Source organism: Terrapene carolina, unplaced genomic scaffold (assembly GCF_002925995.2).
Source record: "Terrapene carolina triunguis isolate 2854851 unplaced genomic scaffold, T_m_triunguis-2.0 Scaffold234, whole genome shotgun sequence".
Taxonomy (NCBI): Eukaryota; Metazoa; Chordata; order Testudines; family Emydidae; genus Terrapene; species Terrapene triunguis.
Window position 1 is genome coordinate 596,050 of NW_020664585.1, and position 21,798 is coordinate 617,847.

Consider the following 21,798-nt stretch of genomic DNA (forward strand, 5'->3'; position numbering starts at 1 on the left):
CCTCAGAGGAAGTTTGGCTGTGCAGGGGAGATGTGGGAGGCACTAAGACCCAGGAGGCTCCTGCCTTGTTGGCTGGAGCAGGGCAGGCTGTGCATGTACAGAGGGAAGGAAGTCATTAGTGCAGGCTGAGCCGTGGAGTTTGGGGCTCTTGCTGGATTTCGCCACCCGTTTGTAACTTTGTCCTTGTGGCAGTTTTGTGGGCAGAGTTGGGCACCCAGCCAAGGCTGCTCCTTGCACTGCAGGGTCTATGGGGGTATGTTCTGCTGATACCTTTGGAATTTACTTCGTGAAAATTGACTGAAGCAGAAATGCATCCCGGAGTTGGGAATTCTTCCAGGCTGCGTGTGAGGGAATCATTGGTTTGATCTTTGTTAGCAGAGTGGCTTGGATGGCAGCGGGTGTGTGTGTGTGTGCGCGCTAATTTCCTGCAGGAGAGAGAATTGCAGCTCCTACTTCACCAAGGCTCTTCCCTGAAGGAGAATCCCTATCCCAGGGACCCACAAGGCTGCAGGTCTCCCTGGAGAATGACCTGTTCAGGCAGTGGAGCTGCTGCTTCTGGGACTTCCTGATGGGCAGGGTTTTTATGGCATTTCCACCAGTTTTTCTTGAGCTAAATACCAAGAGACTGGAGACTTTTCCCCCTTTTCTGGCTCTGTGATTTCCTTCTCCAGTGACTATGGCAAAGATTTAAAGGGGCAGGACGGAGGCAGCATGACTTGCAGCTGCAGCTTCCCTGCATCTGCCACCAGCATCCAGCCAATATCTTGATGCTCAACATTTCTGCTTTACAAATATGATGAAATGGCAGCCCCGGAAGAAGGTGAGTGATGGTGAGGAGGTGGGATCAGCTGCCCAGTGTTCCCCCCACAGATAAATCCTGGGAGCATCCTGCGCCCCTCTCCTCTACAGGTGACCATGGTGAGGGTTGAGCAAACCCTTCCCCATCCCCCACAGGTAAATCCTGGGAGTGGGAGTGACCTTGCCCTCTTCTCCTTTATAGGTGACCTGGGAATTGAGCAGTTCCATGCCCTTGCTAGGGCAGCATACATGTTCTATTGCTGTTTTCACAATCACATTATTTTACAGCACCAAAGTATGCTGGGTGCTGTGTGGGGCTACGTTATCCTCCCTAGGTTGTGACTGGCAGCATTAGTGAGCACTAATTTTTCTTCGCTTCCTTTGTCATGTCTCAACTCAGTTCCCTGCACTGGCCCACGGGGAGGAGGCACAAAGAGGAGAAAGGTGGACTAGTAGCTTTGTAGCTCTGGTTCTGGCCTGGATGCAGCCCCCTGTGCTGTAACCTATCAGAATGTGCCAAAAGGGGCTTTGGAGGTGACTGAGTACTGGGGAGCAGAAATCTGATCCGGCATGTAGTTTTGCAGTGGGCACTGAACCCCAAGGAGGGAAGCACAAGCTCATTACCGCTGGGGGTGGGTGGGGTGGGGGGATAATGCCTTTTTTATTCATTCCTGGGTCCAATCCTTTGGAGATGTGTAATCAGGTTTTGGAGGAAGGTAAAAGCCTGCAGAACCTATCATACCTCTTCTCACAGTTTCATTATGTTGGGAAAGTGCTGAAATTGTATTTGGAATGGCCTAGCCCTGAAGGGGTTAATGAGGCTTGCAGGCCCACAACAGCTTCTCTGGGGTCCCACTGGGGGGCGAGCAGAACATTCACACAAAAACAGGGATGGGATGGTCGCAAGGGTGCAAGGGGTGGAGCTGCCTCAGCCTGTGTGCATGTGCCTGTGTTGGTGCATAGGTCAGCTTTGTTATTTGCTCTGCTTCACGCTTAGAATGCATGCACAAATTGCATTCCTCTTCCTCTACGGCCATGAGTGTGTGCTGACCAGTGTGCCTGTATGAGTGCCGCTCTGTGTGCATTTGCCACTGTGATTCCACCTCTGTGTGCCACAGTGATTGCGCCTTTGTGTGTGTCTGACTGTGTTTGGCGTATGGATCGTAAATAGTAAATCTCTCTTTTCCGGCTATTTCCTAATATGGCTCCTGTGTTGGAAGCAGAGTCTACAAAGCTCGCTCAGTAGTTACGTACAAATAAATTGCCATTGGCCACAGAAATAGTATGTGAGATGAGGGAATGATCTCTCCAGGAGTGTGCTGTGAATGCAGTTAGCAAGTTGTCTGTGTTGTGGAGACTCATTTTTGCTAACTTGCCTGGATTGTGATAACTATGCAGTGACCCTAGTGGTTTGCCGCATAGCAGGACATTTTTAAAAAACACATTTGGCACTTTGTTTTATTGACATTCTTTAAAGGAAAATCTAGCAAACTGAATGTGCTGTGCCCCTCTCCAGCAATGACCCTCTGCTTCTGGCAGCTGTGGGCTATTATATTTCTTTGGAAAAACCTGCTTGAACCAGCAGGGCTGCCTCTCTTTATAGCATGATGTGTGATATTGTGTTTTACATCAGGGCAGAAATAGAAATCACATGTGAAATGCGTGAGAGGGTCTCTTGCTTTGAGTGTTACTAGACACTGAAATGAACAGTGCTTCAGAATAGCCTGATTGGAGTTCATATTCCCACTGCAGCTCAGGGTAATGGGTTAGCTTCCATATCTCTGACACCTTGTCTCTTCTCTCCATTCTGAAGCCCAGAGATGTTCTTTTAATATTTCCAACTACTGCTGTATCAGATTAAAAACTGTTAAGTAGAAATAACTGAGGTAATGTAAGCTTGTTGGAAGCGTCTGTCCATTTATCAAGCTTCCGTCTCCATCTTCCTCCCTCAAATTGCTTTTAAGATGTCTACAAACTGTACATTCATAAATGTCTGTTTTTACTATTCCACCAAACATACAGTAACTCCTGTGGTTATGGCTGTGCAAAGCCCTCTAGGCCATGCATACAGAAGTATTGACTGAACCACTGAAATATTATTCTTGGCAGCTGGCTGGGCTTTTGGACTCCAGAAGATTCTATTTCAAGTGTCAGGATTCATTCCACCGTATTGGCTCACCCTGGTGATGCTTAAATCACAATACCAGAAGCTATATTTATTCTCTGCGCTAATGTCTAGTTCATAATCCCACATTATGATACTTCAAGCAACCAAATTTGATTCTGTAGAATGGGTAGGAGATTTTTTAATTCAGCCTGGACTATCACATATTTTATTAATCTGGTTGAGCTGGTAGTCTGAGTAAAAATAATTCCTTCTGCTGTGATGTGATTGAATACAACATGAAAATAATTTCCATTGTAGTACGGTACCAATAAAAATCCTAGCAGAGATTTGGTTTATTTAGTCACTGTTGCCAGAGTGCTCACATGAGCACAGCCAGGCTTTCTGCTGGCCTTACCTTAATGCTTTTGTAGTGTTAGGATCATGTGCTTTATTAAGCAGTTTCAAGAAAATAAATCAGGCAAAACACTAACAGCTGGCACAGGAGTACCACTCTTACTCAGTAGATCGATATCATTTTAACAAAGCTAAGGAGAAGATACAGTAGCTAGCATTTCTGTAGCCTCCAGCTACATTTAGGTGTAGGTCAGTTCAGATAATGAAACGCTTATTAAACAAATGTTAGGTTACAAAACCAGGAACTGCAAACATTGTAAATGAGCAAACTGAGCATATTTCCTTAAACTTACCAAATGAGGGCTCTATTCTGATTTATTAGATTTGCACTTGCCCCCTTTGTGCCATGTTTTGTTTAGAGATTTTGAAGGGGTATATTCTTTGCCCAGGCTGTGCCTTTCAGGTGCCTGGCTAAGTACCATAGGAGTGGTTTAACAGAGCGTGCAATTTACCAGCTGCATTAGTGCATGGATAGTCCTGTAAATAGACTGAGGGTAAGCAGCCTTTTTTCTGATCCTAAGGTGTAGCTATAACTTTGAATCCATGCATTTTGCACACAGCAAATAAATATATAAAAGGGATTGAACTAAGCCTCTGCTCATAGACTATTTGTATGTTCATAAAGTTAGAAAGATTCAAACTCTGTGTAATCAAGCAATTAATCTTAGATGTTTCAGGGTAAATAGTGTAAACAGAACAGCAATTAAGAACTGTAAGGGGACAGTGACTAGATCTATTCTGTCTTACTCAAGGATTATGTGAGGCATGGCATACTGGGAATCTCGCACCATGTGCTGTCCTAGTGGTGGTAGCAAGTGGCTCATTTAGAAATCCCCCATGAAGAAGACAATCTCTTTCCCATAGGGCCTCATTGTTAGATCCTGTCTAACAATCGTCACCGCTGGGCGCTTGCACTCTCCACTCCAAGCCCACCTGGTAGGCCAGTAGTGCCATCCTAGAGACTTACAGCAGTCACCTGGAAGCGGGAAGGGGGGTTATTTCTCCTGTAACTGTCTATCTTGTTCACAAAAATGGGCTCTTGGTCTGTAGTGTAGACCTCACCTCTGAGTGTCGCACGTAAATAGAAGATGAAATAGATAGCATAAGTATTAATACTTATTTCAAGGAATCATTCAAGGTGAAATGACCCATTTACAACCAGTCATAGTGAGGAAAGGAAGGGTGGGGGGAATAGCATCTGGGGGGGATTGTCAGTGGGTTGTAGATTTTTGTAGTAAACCATAAATTGGGTATCTCTATTCAGTGGGCCACTTCACCTTGAATGGTCCCTTGAAATATGTGTTAACTACTTATGCTAAACTATCTGTTCCACCTTGTATTTAGCTGTGACATTCTGAGTACATTTCCTACACCTGAAGAAGTGCTCTGTGTAAGCTCGAAAACTTGTCTCTCTCACCAACAGAAGTTTGTCCAGTAAAAGATATTACTTCACTCACCACCTCTCTTTAATATACACACACTACAACAACACTACATACTAGAATTGGTGTGAGAGCTCTCCTTTCACCACTGTTAAACCTGGAACACTCCTGAAGCAGGCAGGCTGGGAAGAAAAGTGGGGTGGTCTGAGGTTTAATAACCATTAGAAACAATCTTGTTTGTGACGGAGGGACTACCATGATAAATGTAGTAAGTGTCAGAGGCTGCTGAATACATAAGAACATAACATAAAAACGGCCATACTGGGTCAGGCTAAAGGTCCATCTAGCGCAGTATCCTGTCTTCTGACAGTGGCCAATGCCAGGTGCCCTAGAGGGAATTAACAGGTAATCATCAGGTGATCCATTCCCTGTCGCTCACTCCCAGCTTCTGGCAAACAGAGACTAGGACAGCATCCCTGCCCATCCTGGCTAATACAGTTGGTCCAAGTATAAGAAATGCACGCAGCAGCTGCATTTATGTCTGTTAATCACTGACTGGCCATGTCAGGTATAGCTCCTATGGAGGATTCATTAAATCATTAATAAGAATGTATGACTGAGTACAAACTCACCTGTACATAAATACTTCAACCTTTTTGTAGGAAAGAAGAAAATCTGCTCCCAGTTGATTCAGGCAAATCTTACTGTATTGTGCATTATTTTGCTTTCACAATAAGCGTTATCATTTTAACCAAGTCTGGACCTATTGTAGTATGCTTTGTTTGAATGTTCTGTAAAGATTTTTAAAACATGTATGATAGTTTATAACAGATTTCAGCTAGCTTTCCTACCTTCTAAAATACTGTTTTCAGTTTAAAAATGTAATACTTGAGGAAGGGCAAAGCCCTTTCTGGGTTTCCCCTTACACCTATGTCAATGGTCGGCAGTCCTAAACTGCTGTTCAAGTGTTAGCCCTCTTCTGTGCAGAGTGCCACTTGTTGTGGGGTACGAAGATCCGCTCTTGTCTAGGTTGAGAGCACTCTGCTTATTCCCTGTGGCCCCGAGTTAATGAATTGAGCCCAGGTGAAAAGTGAATGCTTTCTATAGGAAATCTCTGCTGAGTCTATTCAAACAATGAGATCTTTCAGTGACCTTTTTTCTTACCAGTAGTCATGCTTCTGTGGCATATTGCTTAGAAACATTGCAGGGAAAACATCTTGAATGCTATCTACACCACTTGTGAAATGTCACCAGCTGAAGAATTCCCCCTTTCTGTAGCAAACTGGGTAGACCGATTCCCTTGCAAGAAGAAAATATGTTTGTAAAAATCTAACCTTTGCACTCCATATTGCTTATAGAACTGAAAGATGTTTCCTAGCTTATGAGAGATTCCTAACTAGAATGAACAGGAACTCACTGAAATGATCATTTCTCCAGAGCAACAGGAAGATTAATTGGCCCTTGGGTTACTTTAAGGGCAAGTTACTTTTGTGAATTGCAGGATGTGGTGGAATTAATTGCATTAAAAGTTAAGTATACTGTCTGGGCTTTTGATTTGCCAAACTAGAGCATCTCTGGCAAAATTTTATTCAGACCAGGTGAAAACAATCCAGACAGACGGAGTAATGACAGAAGGCATGTAACTAACATTGTGGCTAAGATATGAACTTTATTTGTATTTCGAGGCAGTACTGGTACCTATCAGAGGTCAGAATAATTAATTTGACTAGAAATTCCTATATTCAATATTTAGAGGGTGTATTTAATGTCTCTGAAGAGCATTTACAAATCTGAGTCTGATTTTTAATCTACTTTAATTAAAAGAAATTAAAAGGAGTCAGTGTTGGACAGTTAAATATTGTAAACGTTTTCCTTTTATGGGTATTGTGAATCTTTGCTTTGGAAATGACATCCTACCTGAAAGCACAGCTCTGTCTAGGCTGTTAATACATTTTCTGGCTAATATGATAGGACAGCACTGCTTTTTCTGCATTCCTCCACCAGAGACCTGGAATGGAGAAGCTTCCCCCAGATCTGATGGCAAATCTAATGAGAAATATGGGTGGTTCAATTGACTGATGCAGCAGTTCAGGGACTTTAGTTTTAATAATCTTTACTTTGAAGATGCTCATGATGAACTTTACATACCTAATTCCCTGAGATTTAAGTGAAGCAGCTTTATTGTTCGGTATCACATACCTAGATTAAAGACGTGAAAATTATGTGCACTTGGTTAGGTCTGTGGAATCCATGCTACTGCTCTTGTTGAAGGTTTTGGGCAAAGAGTATAAACTTGCAATGCTTAACATCAAAGGAATATATGGAATAGACTAGAACACTTATCAGTGCTAAGATCTCTTCGTAGTGTCCAATGCAGGAAGAGAAGGACAAAGAACGTGAAGTCAGGTAAGGTAGTATAGTAATTGTAGGCTACTTGGAGGCTTGAAAAGACTCTAGTTCAAAACTCCTGGTACTTGACTCACAAAGCATCTGTGAGATTCAAGTGTTCTGGAATTCATTTTCTTACCTTAGAAATCCTGTATGTGAAAGCAGATATGCTTTTTGAAGGGAGGACACTATACTGCTTGTAGAGGGTGAGATGATAATTATATGCCTGAGGTAGTCCAAACAGGTTAGAAGAAGAAATGACCAAATAATGCAAGCCCTATTGTAATGTGACACATCATAATGTAATTGCATTCCTTTTCAGAGAGACTTCAGGCTTTCATTTTAAATTAGTCTCCTTTATTTCAGAGGCTCTCTTCTGAACGGTTTTCCTGATCAGTTATCCAGTCCATTGTTGTCTGCTAGGAAGAAACATATCCATGATTATATATGGAGGATGGGAAAGAGAGAGAGAGAGAGAGCGCGCCTTACTATTCTTCTTCGAGGAGTGTTCCTGTGGGTGCTCCACTTCTAGTGATGGTGCGTCCCTGCGCCTTTGATTGGAGAATTTCAGCAGCAGTACCTGTCCGGGTTGCACATGTGCTGTCTCTATTGCATGGTGCCATCAATGCCTCATCCAGCATGTGCAATCCAACCCCCCTCAGTTCCTTCTCAACCGTCTTTGGCCTAAGACAGAGCTCCCAGCAGTCTTAATATCATTAGCTTATTTAGTGTTTCAAAAATAGTCTTTTAGAGTAGTTTTTGCATACTAGTTAGATTACTTACCCTTTTTCTTCCCCATTTATGGTTAAAATTTTTTTCTTCATTCATTTTTCCTACCCCTGAGAATAGTTCGTTTTCACCCTCGGGTTGAACCACCATTGTTCGAAGTCATGCCCGGTTCACAGGCCTTCAGGTGCTGCCTTTCATTCCAGGAGGCAATCCCGGTATTGGACGGTCATTCTCAGTGCATCTGCTGCTTGGGAGCATCACATATTCCACAAAAATGTGCTCACTACAGCATCTTAAAGGCTCGCGCCGGAGGAACAGAAACCTGCTTCTTAAACTTATCCTTATGGAGAAGTCTCTGTGATTGGCATCCAATCCGAACCAGCAGAGACCCCCTCTGGACAACGATTTCCAGAGACTTCTCCCTCTTCACAGAGAGAGGCTCATTCTTCCAAAAAGGCTATGAGGAAAAGAGCAGCAACTTCTCATCCCAAAGAGCTGCCAAAAAAGGAATGAGCCCCGACTCGTTCTCTATCTTTGGTACTGACTGCACTGCGGCTGAGTATGTACGAGGCACCAGGATCCTCCGGCACTGCCCACACTAGCATCTGCCAACCCCGAGTGAGCAGACTGGGAGTTGAGAGGCAAGCAAAAGCCTATCTCCTATGTGGCAGTACCAATAGAACACCTAATGACATGACACTGAGACTCTCACCACAGGCTATGCTGCCACCACCTGCTCCAGCCCATATATCTACACCAACGGCTGCAACTACAATGGAACCATTGGCACCATGCCACTTTGGTGCTGGAACCATCAGCACCACTCCACTTTAGCACTGGAACCATCGGCACTGCGCCACTTCCTACAGCATAAAGCCTTAATGGTATCACGGACACCAGAATCCCCACTCTTTGGCCCTGTGTCCCCAGTATGCACGGTACCAGACCATCCTTCTTCACCGCTGGCCCCTCCGTTTTCCAGTGAGGAGGAAGTTAATGAGAAGGGGGGGTGTTTTCTCACCATACCACTCTTCTTCCGTCTGACCAATGGCAACCCTAGGACTCATGCGATCAAGACTTTACCACAGACACGACATGCAGCCATGGTACAGTCACCCGTGGATGCCTTCACCTGTATCTTTCCCCACCCAGTGGACTTATTGGAACCCCTGGGCTGTATATAAGAGGCAATACAGCAGGCCCCCCCCAGTCCGTACAGGGAAGGGATTAGATCACCACCACCATCTTTGGTGCCTGCACTATCAGAGCTCCCGAGGAGACCTTTGAAGAACAGGAGGAGACCCTGGAACTGGACACTAAACCACCTGCTAAAAATTCCTCCTTTTCCCCTGACGAGGCCATAATGCATCCACCATGGACGACTTCAAACAATTTCAGGAACTCTTCAAAAGAGTGGCAGACGGCCTAGAGATTCCTCTGAAGGAAGTCCCAGAGTCCCAACATAAGCTGCTAGACATTCTGTAAACCTTCTTGGCTTCAAAAATAGCACTCTCAATAAACGATATGCTCATGGAATCAGCCAAAAACATATGGCAGACCCCAGCAACGATACCACCCACCTGCAAGAGGTCCGATTAAAAAGTATTCAATCGGACGGACTTTTTATTCTCCCACCCCATACCGAACCCTTTGGTCATTGACATGGTCAACCAGTGCAGTAGACCGCATCAATATAGGTCCACTCCATATGACAAAGAGTGGAAACGACTGGACCTTTTTGGCTGCAAGGCCTACTCATCAGCAACTCTGCAGTTTAGTCCCTCCCCATCCCTTTTCAGGGACCCCTCTCATGGTCACCTTCTACATCAAGAAGTAAACCACCTTCTACATCTGGGTGCCGGGGAACAGGTACCACCACAACACAGAGAGTAGGGTTTTACTCCCCTAATTCTTAACCCAGAAAAAACACAGAGGACAGAGATCTAGTCTAGATCTCAGAAAGCTCAACAAATTTGTAAGGGTCCAACGGTTCAGGATGGTCACACTAGCAATAATGCCAGCACTGGAACAAGGGGACTGGTTCTCAGCCCTTAACCTCCAAGATGCCTATTTCCACATAGCCATACATCCCGCTCACAAGAGGTTTCTCAGATTTACTCTGGGAACAGATCATTACCAATACAAGGTCTTGCCTTTTGATCTCTTGACAGCACTGTGAGCTTTCTCTAAAATCCTTGCAGTGGTGGCAGCGCACTTTTGCAAACAAGGAGTAATAATATTCCCCTATCTGGACGATGGTTTACTAACAGCTTCCACTCAGGCAGATGCCTTTGACATTACTCACAGAACACTTGCCCTCTTCCTGAGACTAGGTTTACAGATAAACGTACAAAAATCAACTCTAAATCTTGTACAGAAGTTGGACTTCATTGGGGCCCATCTTGACTCCCTGGAAGCCAAAGCATTATTACCATTGAACAGTTTTATTTACCATGACTAACCTCATCTCTTCAGTACTGAACAGTCCATGTGTATCAGCATGAACCTGCCTCCAATTGTTAGGCCATATGGCGGCAATCACATTTGTGGTATGACATGCATGTCTTCATATGTGCTGCCTTCAGGGCTGGCTAAGAACCATCTACATACCACACAAACACAGCCTAAGCAGACGCCTTACAATGTTGACCAAAGTCAAAGACACTCTACATTGGTGGACACAATCCAACAACGTGTGCGTGGGAGTTCCTTCCATTCAGAACCCACTCTCAGTGATACTCACAACTGATGCCTTCTTGATAGACTAGGGAGCCCATCTGCAACACCACACAATTCAGGGAAGGTGGTCTACCCCCAAGATATTGCTACACATAAATCTCTTAGAACTCCACACAGTTTGCAACGCGTGCTTCCATTTCCTACCATTGATAAGGAATGAGAATATATAAATAACTGACAACATTGCCTGCATGTTTTATATACATTGATAGAGAGGAGCCCAATCACATTCCTTATGCACTGAAGCCCTGAAACTATGGAACTGGTGTATCCAGCACAATATCATCATCACAGCCTTGTACTTCCAGGCTGTCAAAATACTATAGTGGACACATTAAGCAGAGAATTTTTTTTTAGGATCATGAATGGGAACTAAACAACACGGTCCTACAGAACATATTCCAACAATGGGGCCACCCATCCATCGATCTCTTTGCGACATCCCAGGACTACAAATGCCCGTGATTCAGTTCGAGACCAGGTTTGTAGCCTCAATCCCTAGGGGATGCCTTCCTCTTCAAATGGGAAGAAGCCCTCTTATATGCATTCCCTCTGATCCCTTTGTTATTGAGAGTGATGCACAAAATACATACTAACAAGGCCAAGATCATATTGATACACAAACGTGACTCAGACAGACTTGGTACCCTTACCTATTGCGGATAGCAGTATGCACACCATGCACTCTTTCACTCCTGCCAGACCTTCTATCACAGGATACCAGACGGGTTCACCACCCGAACCTGGAGAGACTTCACCTGAAAGCATGGCTGTGACATGGTTCCATTACGAAAAACTAGACTGTTTGGAACAGATTATAGACGATCAACCATGCGCAATACTTACCTTGAGAAATGGAAGAGTTTCTACCTGTGGTGCCAGAACAAAGAAATTAGTGCCTTTTCCGCACCTATGTGCTTGATATTGGACTCTATCTTGGAAATAAAAAAATCTGGGTTCTCCATTAGTTCAATCAAAGCACATCTCACGGCTATTACTGCCTTCCACCAGAAGATCGACGAGACATCGCTATTTGCCCAGCCAGTCACCAAACGTTTCCTTACGGGTGTGATGGGTTGGACCCCCCATCTGGGGTGCCACCCGATGTGCTGGGTTCCCACTGATCCCGCCTGTCCCACCAGCCTGGGTTCTCCTTAATCTGTGCTGTTGTGACAGGCTGTCAAGCCCCCTTCCAGCACACACACAGGTAGGGACACATAGGTGTAGAATCACACAGAGTCTGCATTCAGATCTGTGTGGGAGGACTCAGGTTGGGGATTGCCCAGCACTCAAGTGCACACACCTTCTGGAGTGTAAACCCAAAATTATATTGTCTTGCGCTGTATATCGCGTAAGCTTATGAAATTCACCCCCTCCCTCAATGTGGAGGAAGATATGCACAGCTTTTTGCCCCTCTCCCCCCAGTTATGAATTGCATAAACTGGGTTTTAGAATAAACAAAAAACAAGTTTATTAACTACAAAAGGTAAATTTTAAGTGATTATTTTGGCTAGCAAACGTAACAAACCAGATAACGGAGCAAATAAAACAAAACACACAAACTAAGCTTGATGCACTAAAGAATACTGGCTACAAATAATTTCTCACCCTAAATGTTGTTTTAAGCAGGTTGCAGAATTTCTTGAAGGTTAACTGCACTGCTTTCAATTTAAAACTCCAGGTATATCCTTCATTGGCCAGACATTATTCCCAGCCTGGGCTCAGCCCCTGCCCCACCTAGCCTAGTTCCTTTGTTTCTTCTGGTGTTTTCAGCAGTCTTCCTTCTTGGGCAGGGAAGTAGTAGAGAAGAGCCTAGATTAACTCACTCCCCAGCCATAAATAGGATTTGTGTATGGCGGAAATCCTTTGTTTCCCAGTTTGACCCCTCACCCCCTTCCTGTGGAAAAGTACCAGCATTTCAAGATGGTATCCTGTATCAGTAGACGTGATCACATGACCCTGCGGTGTCAAAGCAGTATCCCAGGAAATTTCTCAGGAAGGAGGGAGATTAGTATCTTCAAAGGTGGATAAGGAACTGGTTAAAGGGGAGACTGCAGCGGGTAGTACTGAAGGGTGAACTGTCAGATTGGAGGGCGGTCACCAGTGGGGTTCCTCAAGGTTCGGTTTTGGGTCCGATCTTATTTAATCTATTCATTACTGACCTCGGAACCGAATGTAGAAGTGGGCTGATAAAGTTTGCGGATGACACCAAGTTGGGAGGTATTGCCAACTCAGAGAAGGATCGGGATATTCTGCAGGGAGACTTGGATGACCTTGTTATTTGGAGTAATAATAATAGGATGAGATTTAATAGTGAGAAGTGTAAGGTGATGCATTTAGGGATGACTAACAAGAATTTCAGTTATAAGCTAGGGACGCATAGGTTGGAAGTGACAGAGGAGGAGAAGGACCTCGGAGTCCTGGTTGATCGCAGGATGACTATGAGTCGGCAATGCGACGTGGCTGTGAAAAAGGCTAATGCGATCTTGGGATGCATAAGGCGAGGTATTTCTAGTAGGGACAGGGAGGTGCTGCTTCCGTTATACAAGGCGCTGGTGAGACCTCACTTGGAGTACTGTGTGCAGTTCTGGTCTCCTATGTTTAAAAAGGATGAACTCAAACTGGAACGGGTACAGAGAAGGGCCACTAGGATGATCCGAGGAATGGAAAACCTTTCCTATGAAAGAAGACTCGAGGAGCTTGGTTTGTTTAGCCTAACCAAAAGAAGGCTGAGGGGGGATATGATTGCTCTCTTTAAATATATCAAAGGGATAAATACCAGGGAGGGAGAGGAATTATTTCAGCTCAGTGCTAATGTGGACACGAGAACGAATGGATATAAACTGGCCGTGGGGAAATTTAGGCTTGAAATTAGACGAAGGTTTCTAACCGTCAGAGGGGTGACATTTTGGAACAGCCTTCCGAGGGAAACGGTGGGGGCGAAAGACCTCTCTGGCTTCAAGATTAGGCTAGATAAATTTATGGAGGGAATGGTTTGATGGGATAACGTGATTTTAGTCAATTAGGCAATAACAGCCATCGCTGGCAAAATGAGGGTCTGGCTAGAGAATCTTGCCTGTATGCTCGGGGTTCTGCTTATCGCCATATTTGGGGTCGGGAAGGAATTTTCCTCCAGGGTAGATTGGCAGTGGCCCTGGAGGTTTTTCGCCTTCCTCCGCAGCATAGGGCAGGGGTCGCAAGCTGGAAGATTCTCTGCAACTTGAAGTCTTTAGATCACGATCTGGAGACTTCAACAGCAGAGTTAAGGGAAAGTGGGGGGGGGTCAGCTTTTGTGGCCTGCATCATGCGGGAGGTCAGACTAGATGACCATATTGGTCCCTTCTGACCTTAAAGTCTTTGAGTCTATGAGTCTGAGTTCAGTCACAAATTTAACGACCACATTATTTTTTTAGCAAGTGTCATCAGCAGGAAGCATGTCCTCTGGAATGGTGGCCGAAGCATGAAGGGGCATATGAATGTTTAGCATATCTGGCACGTAAATACCTCGCAATGTCAGCTACAAAAGTGTCATGCAAATACCAGTTCTCACTTTCTGGTGATATTGTAAATAAGAGGAGGGCAGCATTATCTCCTGTAAATGTAAACAAACTTGTTCAGCCAGTTGCTAAGACAAACAAGAAGTAGGACTGAGTGGACTTCTAAGCTCTGAAGTTTTACATTGTTTTGTTTTTGAGAGTAGTTATGTAACAAAAAAAACCCTACATTTGTAAGTTGCACTTTCACAACAAAGAAATTGCACTACAGTACTTGTATGAGGTGAATTGAAAAATACTATTTTTTTTAATCATTTTACAGTGCAAGTATTTGTAATAAAAAATAATATACACTTTGATTTCAATTACAAAACAGAATACAATATATATGAAAATGTAGAAAAACATCCAAAATATTGAATAAATTTCAATTGGTATTCTATTGTTTAACAGTGCAATTAAAAGTGCGATTAATCACGATTCATTTTTTTAATCGTGATGAATGTTTTTGTTAATCGCATGAGTTAACGGCGATTAATTGGCAGCCCTACATAAAACATATCTTAGTTATGCCATATTCATATCATAACTATTTCTATGAAGAATACAGGGTGTAGTGTCACAACGGGCATCAGAAACGCTTACCGCGAGGTATGCGCACCCACTCCACCTTGGGATTTGAACCTAGTGTTACACGGCCTCACTGGACCCCTATTTGAACCTTTAGCAACATGTTCTCTTACACATCTATTGATGAAGGTGGAATTCCTAATGGCTATCACATCAGCCCGTCGCATGGGTAAGTTAGGGGCCCTCATGGCACACCCACCTTGCACCATTTTTTTTTCAAGGACAAGGTCATCCTAAGATCTCATCCAAAATTTCTAACTAAAGTATCCTCTTCCTTCCATGTATATCAGCCAATCCACCTACCCATATTCTTCCCCAAACCACACGGGAGTACACAGGATTCAGTATTTACATACTTTAGATTTCAGACATGCACTAGCATTCTACCTGAATAGAACTAAGTCTTTCAGAAAATCTCCAAGGTTATTAATTTCCACTATGGAACATTCTAAAGGTTCTGCTATCTCTACACAAAGACTATATAAATGGATCCCCAGATGCATCCATCCATATTATCAACAAAAAAACCTTCAACCCCCATTGGAGATCAGAACTCACTCTACCAAATCCCTTTCAACTTCAGTAGTCTTTCTAAACAATGTTCCGATCATGGATATATGTAGAGCAGCCACTTAGGCCTTCACATATACGTTTACAAAACACTGTACAATCGATCAGAGCTCAAGATCTGCACAGGTTGAGTAACCTTCTCTTACTGATTGCTCAGTTGGCTGATATGGATAGGACCTGCTCTTTTTCAGTTCAGCAAGAGTGGATGTAGTCAGGATGAACTGTCTTGTGTGCTAAACAAGAAGAGTCAAGGTGGGACAATGTGTTGTATCTTCTTAGGCGGAAGAGGAAGTTCCCTTTACATTTTTAAAGATGATGTTCTTCATTTCCAAGGCTCTGCAACTTCACTATGTTAAAGTCTGGAAATAGATGGTAACTGAGCTGAGCTCTAAAGATTCTGCAGAAGTGACTGGCACATAGGCAGTGTTGGGATGGCAGCTTAACGTTTGGCTAACTCTGGGGCTTTGGGTTTAGTGGGTTTTTACTCCTCAATATTTGTTTCCTTCAAATGTTTTACTCAATCTTTAATTAACTCTTTCATATAACTCCTCCACTTCCCTATCTCACCCATTACACTCTGAGTTCACATGCTAGATCTCCATAGCTGCTTTTTAAAAACCTATTATTATTATTATTATTATTATTTGTATTATCGTAGCGCCTAAGATCCCTGGTCCTATCCATGGGTACATGTGATTTGCCCTTCTGTAACCAAACTATTGGTCCATCAAGTTGAGTATCCTGCAGCAGTGGCAAATACCTGATAGTTTAGAGGCAGAGCAAATTATTACTTGCCCGGTTATCTGTGCAGTGCTGATCACAGAGGAAATTCCTTCCTGACCCTTACAACAGCTATTCCGAGGAATGAGATTTGGTGCTCTTATTTTAGCACATAATTAGCAACATTATTCATTCCCTTTGTGTGTATAGGATTGTGGAATACCTGTTGTTTTTTCATATCCAGATCTTCATAGCGTGACTCAAATGTTCTGAAGGAAACTGTTTTGGCTGACTTGTACATCATGATCCTTGTCTAGCACTGAACAGGGTTTGAATGGAGTTACTTGAATTTTATTTTCATTGGTTGTCTTTGTAAACTATTGCTTCTAGTATTTGTGTTTGAGTCTTTTCTCTAGGATTATTGACCTAATCATGTCAATGCATATTTAGAGGCTTTCAAAATGGTAAATGTTTGACCCTGTGTTAATATTATTTAAGGAATGTAGCAGCTGGTTCTAGGGGAGAATTTACAGCCCAGCGTGTAGATCAGTACTGATTAGAGCATGAACTCTTAACAGTGCAGAAGCCAATTCTCAGATATTTCTCTTTTTGTTGTATTGAATACTGCAAGAGCTTTGTTTTAGTCTTGGTCCTGAAACATGCAACATTTCACTGTAAAACTGGAGCCCCTGTTAGTGTCATAACAGTGGTGAATAAAGGGTAATGTGTAAACTGAGATATGAGATGGCGACGGAGATGTGCAGACACAGCAAAAGTCCAACAGACTCAAACCCCAGTGTTGACAATGGGGCATTTAGGGTTTTACATGTTTGCTTATGAAGAAATAATGAGTGACTGGTTTTGCTTACATTTTACTTCTGCACAAGAAGAAAAAACAAATGCAAAGCTCAGAGTTGCTTGTAACCTCTGGTATTTTGTTTGGCTTTGCACAGTTTTTACAAATACTGCAACAGCTGTTTCCATGTTTCTCCTAATTACCCTAAGAAAAAGTGCACATCAAAATAATGTCTCCAGCTTTCCCAGCAGAAAGCCACTTTTTAGGATTATGTTGTATTTTGTTCTAACTTTACCTTAATTTTATCTTTCTTTGCCTTAACTTCTGGAACTAGCTGAATTTTTTTCATGTTCTTTAATTTATACTTTTTGTTGCTGTGATGACCTTATGAATGGGTGTTGTAGTTAGAGTTGCGTGCTGTCTTGTTAGGATTAATTTTGATAGCTGCATATTCACACACACAGCAGAACTGTAATTTAATCAATGCAATGCCAAAATATTATTCACAAAGAAACATTTGCTTCTCTATTTTCCAAATAAAGCATTTGAAGGGAACACTCTTTGCAGTAAGTGCTGTAGTGGGGAGTTTCAGAAAGTACAAGATAATTATTTGTAATTATGGACATGTCTGCAAGGGAAATAGTCTTAATTTGTCCCTGCTAAGAAACCGAATTGCTCTAGTTGCAACATATGAATCCTTTTAGGAGATTAATGCCCTTTGCCTTTGATACTGTGCATGGACACTGTAACCTCTTGGTATATCTAAAATCGCCCCTTTAATCCTACTCTTCAGTTTGAATTTTTGCCAACAGCAGACTTCAATTAAAAAAAATATTTAAAGAAGTGCAGAAAGCCCATTAGACTGAATTCCTACCATCACTCCAGGATAACTGATACTGAATAGTAAACTTCTAGGTAAGAGAACAGATGTTAAAAGGTATAATGTAGAGTAAGGGCAGGTCTACACTACCACTTATGTCGATATAACTTACGTCACTCCGGGGGAAGGGGGGGAGGAAAGCCACCCCCTGGAGCAACACAAGTTACACCAACCTAAACACCGGTGTGGACAGAGTAATGTCGGTGGGAGATGCTCTCCCACCAACATAGCTACTGCCTCTCATGAAGATGGAGTAATTATGCCGACAGGAGAGCTCTCTCCCATCGTCATAGAGTGTCTTCTCCAGTCATGTTATGGTGGTGCAGCCGCGCCGATGTCGAGCTACTAGTGTAGACTGGCCCTAAGATTCCTCTCTCAGCTTAGTGTACCACACCCAGTGGTAGAGCTTCATAGCATTGACAAGTCCTGTAGTTTAGGAAAGGAAAGCTTCAGAAGTTTTCTTGCCTTGAAACAGTTGGGGGAATGGATATGTAGTACATTAGATAGGTTCAGTATCTGGATTCTGGGAAGAGAATGGAGTCTAAGGGTATGTCTACACCCAGTCTCTAGTTCGGCGGCTGGGAATCGAAGTTCTGGGTTCGACTTATCGCGTCTTGTCTGGACGCGATAAGTCGAACCAGGAAGTGATCGCCGTCGACTGCGGTACTCCAGCTAGACGAGAGGAGTACCGCGGCGTCGACTGGGAAGCCTGCCTGCCGCATGTGGACCGAGGTAAGTTCGAACTAAGGTACTTTGACTTCAGCTACGTTATTCACGTAGCTGAAGTTGCGTACCTTAGTTCGAATTGGGGGGTAAGTGTAGACCAGGCCTAAGCTCACTTCTCTTGCCCTGCTGCTGCCTGTGCTGTACCTGCCCTGGGGATAAACAGAAGACTTCGTTCTCAAAAGTTGTGAATTCAGCACCTTTCTTCAGGGCCAAATCCACTAAAAACACTTTGAATCTGTGCATATTAATGTTAGAGAAAATAATCAGATACAAGCGATCTCTGAATATGCTGTCAGCAACCCTACATTTCATGGTTTGTTAGTTTGCACTGTTATGAGGGGTTAGAGTATAGTACTGAACTGCAGCCATCCCGTGGCTCTGGAATCCAACTGAATAAAAGCAGCTCATCTTGCTCCTTTTGTCACTCTCATAACATGCAAAATAACAAATGAAATGATGATAAATGCGAGGTTTAATCCCCAGACCTGTTTTGAGAATCAGTATTTCTGCAGTACCATCACTCATAGGAATACAGTGTGGCTTGTACATGCACTGCAATGCCATCAGAGTGGTATAATTTTTTATTTAGTTTATTACTTTATAGAAACATCCATTCCTTTATTACTTTTCATTAGTTTTTAATAAATATGCAACTGTATGGCATTCATGTGCACGTCTTGCAATGAGCAGAATACAAGGCAAAAGTGAGAACCCCTCTGCAAACTGAATACCCCTGTCCTTAACTCAAAAACAAGGAGTCATTGTTTTAGCGGGTTGCCTAGCTTATCCCTAAGAGAGAATGGGTGTTTGGTCCTCATGCAAGACAAAGGAATAGGGGGCACTCTTTCAAGTACAGTTGATAGTTTGCTTAGAATACAACATTAATAATAGGAAAGAGACAGTCAACTTAATCAAAGTGCCAGTGTCAAGAGGAAAGCTTGTCTAAACAAGCAAGTCTATGTAATCACAATGATCACCCTACTTAAAATGGTTCTTTTCCCTTCACTGCAGTACAGCACCTTGGCTGTCCATCCCTGCTGAATTAGGGGACCCCAAGCACATAGGTAAACACTGCTTAAACTCAAGATGGAAACAAATGGCACAAGCTCTGGATGCCTCAGAGAGATGTTTGGAAACCTTGTGGTTCAGTAACCTGACCCAGGCTTTTCTGAATAGCTGAGTTCTCAATATGGATTTTCTTCTGTTCCAGTTGATTTGAAAAAGAACATCCAAAGAGAGGACTGACTGTCATTATGAGTTTGTTCTCAGTTCCTGCATGGGGATTCCCAGCAAATCAAATTAAAATAAAAAATGCAGCTCAGTTTGTTTTGTTGTTTAGGGTCTGTCTACTCTCTGGATTTGGGGGACCTGTCCTTTTACCCAGTTACATCAAAGTTCCATTTTATAATATGGATGGAACTGTAACCATGGTCCATTCTGAGTTAGAGTCTTCAATGCATTTTATGCAGCTCAATGTGGTTAATGTTCCCTCTATACTGCAAATTGGAACTGTATTGCAGGTGGGATTCTCTGGCTTGTTGGTATTTGTAGTGTAGACAGAGCTTTAGACACTGGATATGGAAGTTGTGAGGAGCTCTACGTTATTTGCATTGCTTCTCTGCACTGCAGTGTCCTGCTAAAAATGGGGGCTTTGTGTACTAGTTTCTGGTGTCAGTAAAAAAGAGTGCTTAACAATGTGGGCATTCAGATGCTGTGATGACTAACAGTAAATAAATGTCTGTAGATAAATAAACTGGTAAGGTTTAAAGCCACTGGGTTCTCATCATTTCTGAGAATTTCACAGTTCTAAAATACTCAGGAGAGATTCTATTAAGGAGCAGCTGTAGGAATGACTGATATAATTAACAATTAACTAAATGATTTCATTTAAAGAAACCAAATGTTTAGAGCAGCATAGTGTATCAAACTTTGTAAATTTTCTGCCTTGCATTTGAGATTCACAAAATGGAGCCAGAAGAATAATTTAGCGTTAATGCTAAGGCAAAACTGATTTGAATAGCATAAGGTGGGAGGTATATTTCTGTTGTCTGTAAGTCTCCTTACAACTTAATAGTGCTGGTGGGGGAATTCTGCATAGTACCTGGACTGGTTGGTGACAGAATTTAGGGACCCCCCATGTCAAATAGTTTTCTGCCCAGGTGAGTCCCTTAAACTGATGTATTTCAGGGACTATTGCCTCATTTCCCTAAATTGCTGCTACCAAGGAAGTGAAAGCAAGCTCTGAAACTTAAATGTGAACCACAGCAGTGCAGTCTGCTCACTGAACTACTCAGATTCATTATTACTTTCCAGTGTCCAGAGGTGTGGCTCCTATTTGTGCATAGAAGAAATAGAAGCAAATATGGCAGGCGACCAGCTTGACTTAACAGAGAAATCTTTGGGGAGCCTAAACACAAAAAGGAAGCTTAGAAGAAGTGAAACCTTGGACAGATGACCAGGGAGGAGTATAAAAATATTGCTTGAGCATGCAGGGATGTAATCAGGAAGGCCAAAGCACAATTGGAGTTGCAGCTAGCAAGGGATGTGAAGGGTAACAAGAAGGGTTTCTACAGGTATGTTAGCAACAAGAAGGTGGTCAGGGAAATTGTGGGACCCTTGCTGAATGGGGGAAGCAACCTAATGACAGATGATGTGGAAAAAGCTCAAGTACTCAATGCTTTTTTTGCCTCGGTCTTCACAGACAAGGTCAGTTCCCAGACTGCTGCACTGGGTAGCACAGTTTAAGGGAGGAGGTGAGCAGCCCTCAGTGGTGAAAGAACAGATTGACTATTTAGAAAAAGCTGGATATGCACAAGTCCATGGGGCCGGATCTAATGCATCCGAGGGTGCTGAGAGAATTGGCTGATGTGATTGCAGAGCCATTGGCCATTATCTCTGAAAACTCATGGCAGTCGGGGGAGGTCCTGGACGATTGGAAAAAGGCAAATATGGTACCCTTCTTTTAAAAAGGGAAGGAGGAGAATCCAGGGAACTACAGACTGGTCAGTCTCACCTCTGGAAAAATCATGGAACAGGTCCTCAAGATGGATGTGATATACTTTGACTTTAGCAAAGCTTTTGATATGGTCTCCCACAGTATTCTTGCCAGCAAGCTGAAGTATGGATTGGATGAATGGACTATAAGGTGGATAGAAAGCTGGCTAGATTGTCAGGCTCAACGGGTAGTGATCAACGGCTCAATGTCTAGTTGACAGCCGGTATCAAGCGGAGTGCCCCAAGGGTGGGTCTTGGGGCCGGTTTTGTTCAACATCTTCATTAATGATCTGGATGATGGGATGGATTGTACTCTCAGCAAGTTCGCAGATGACACTAAGCTGGGGGGAGAGGTAGATACACTGCAGGGTAGAGATGGGGTCCAGAGTGACCTAGACAAATTGGAGGATTGGGCCAAAAGAAATCTGATG

General features: G+C 43.2%; 1 protein-coding gene across 1 annotated transcript in view; it reads left to right on the top strand.

Moving 5' to 3' along the window:
* Positions 1 to 204: 204 nt before the first annotated feature.
* Positions 205 to 21,798, top strand: part of TTC28 (tetratricopeptide repeat domain 28) — a 276,929-nt gene continuing 255,335 nt past the window's right edge. Inside the window, exon 1 of the mRNA XM_024196899.2 lies at positions 205 to 820. Coding sequence (XP_024052667.2) covers positions 794 to 820 — 27 coding nt within the window. The 5' untranslated portion in view covers positions 205 to 793. The remainder of the gene's footprint in view (positions 821 to 21,798) is intronic.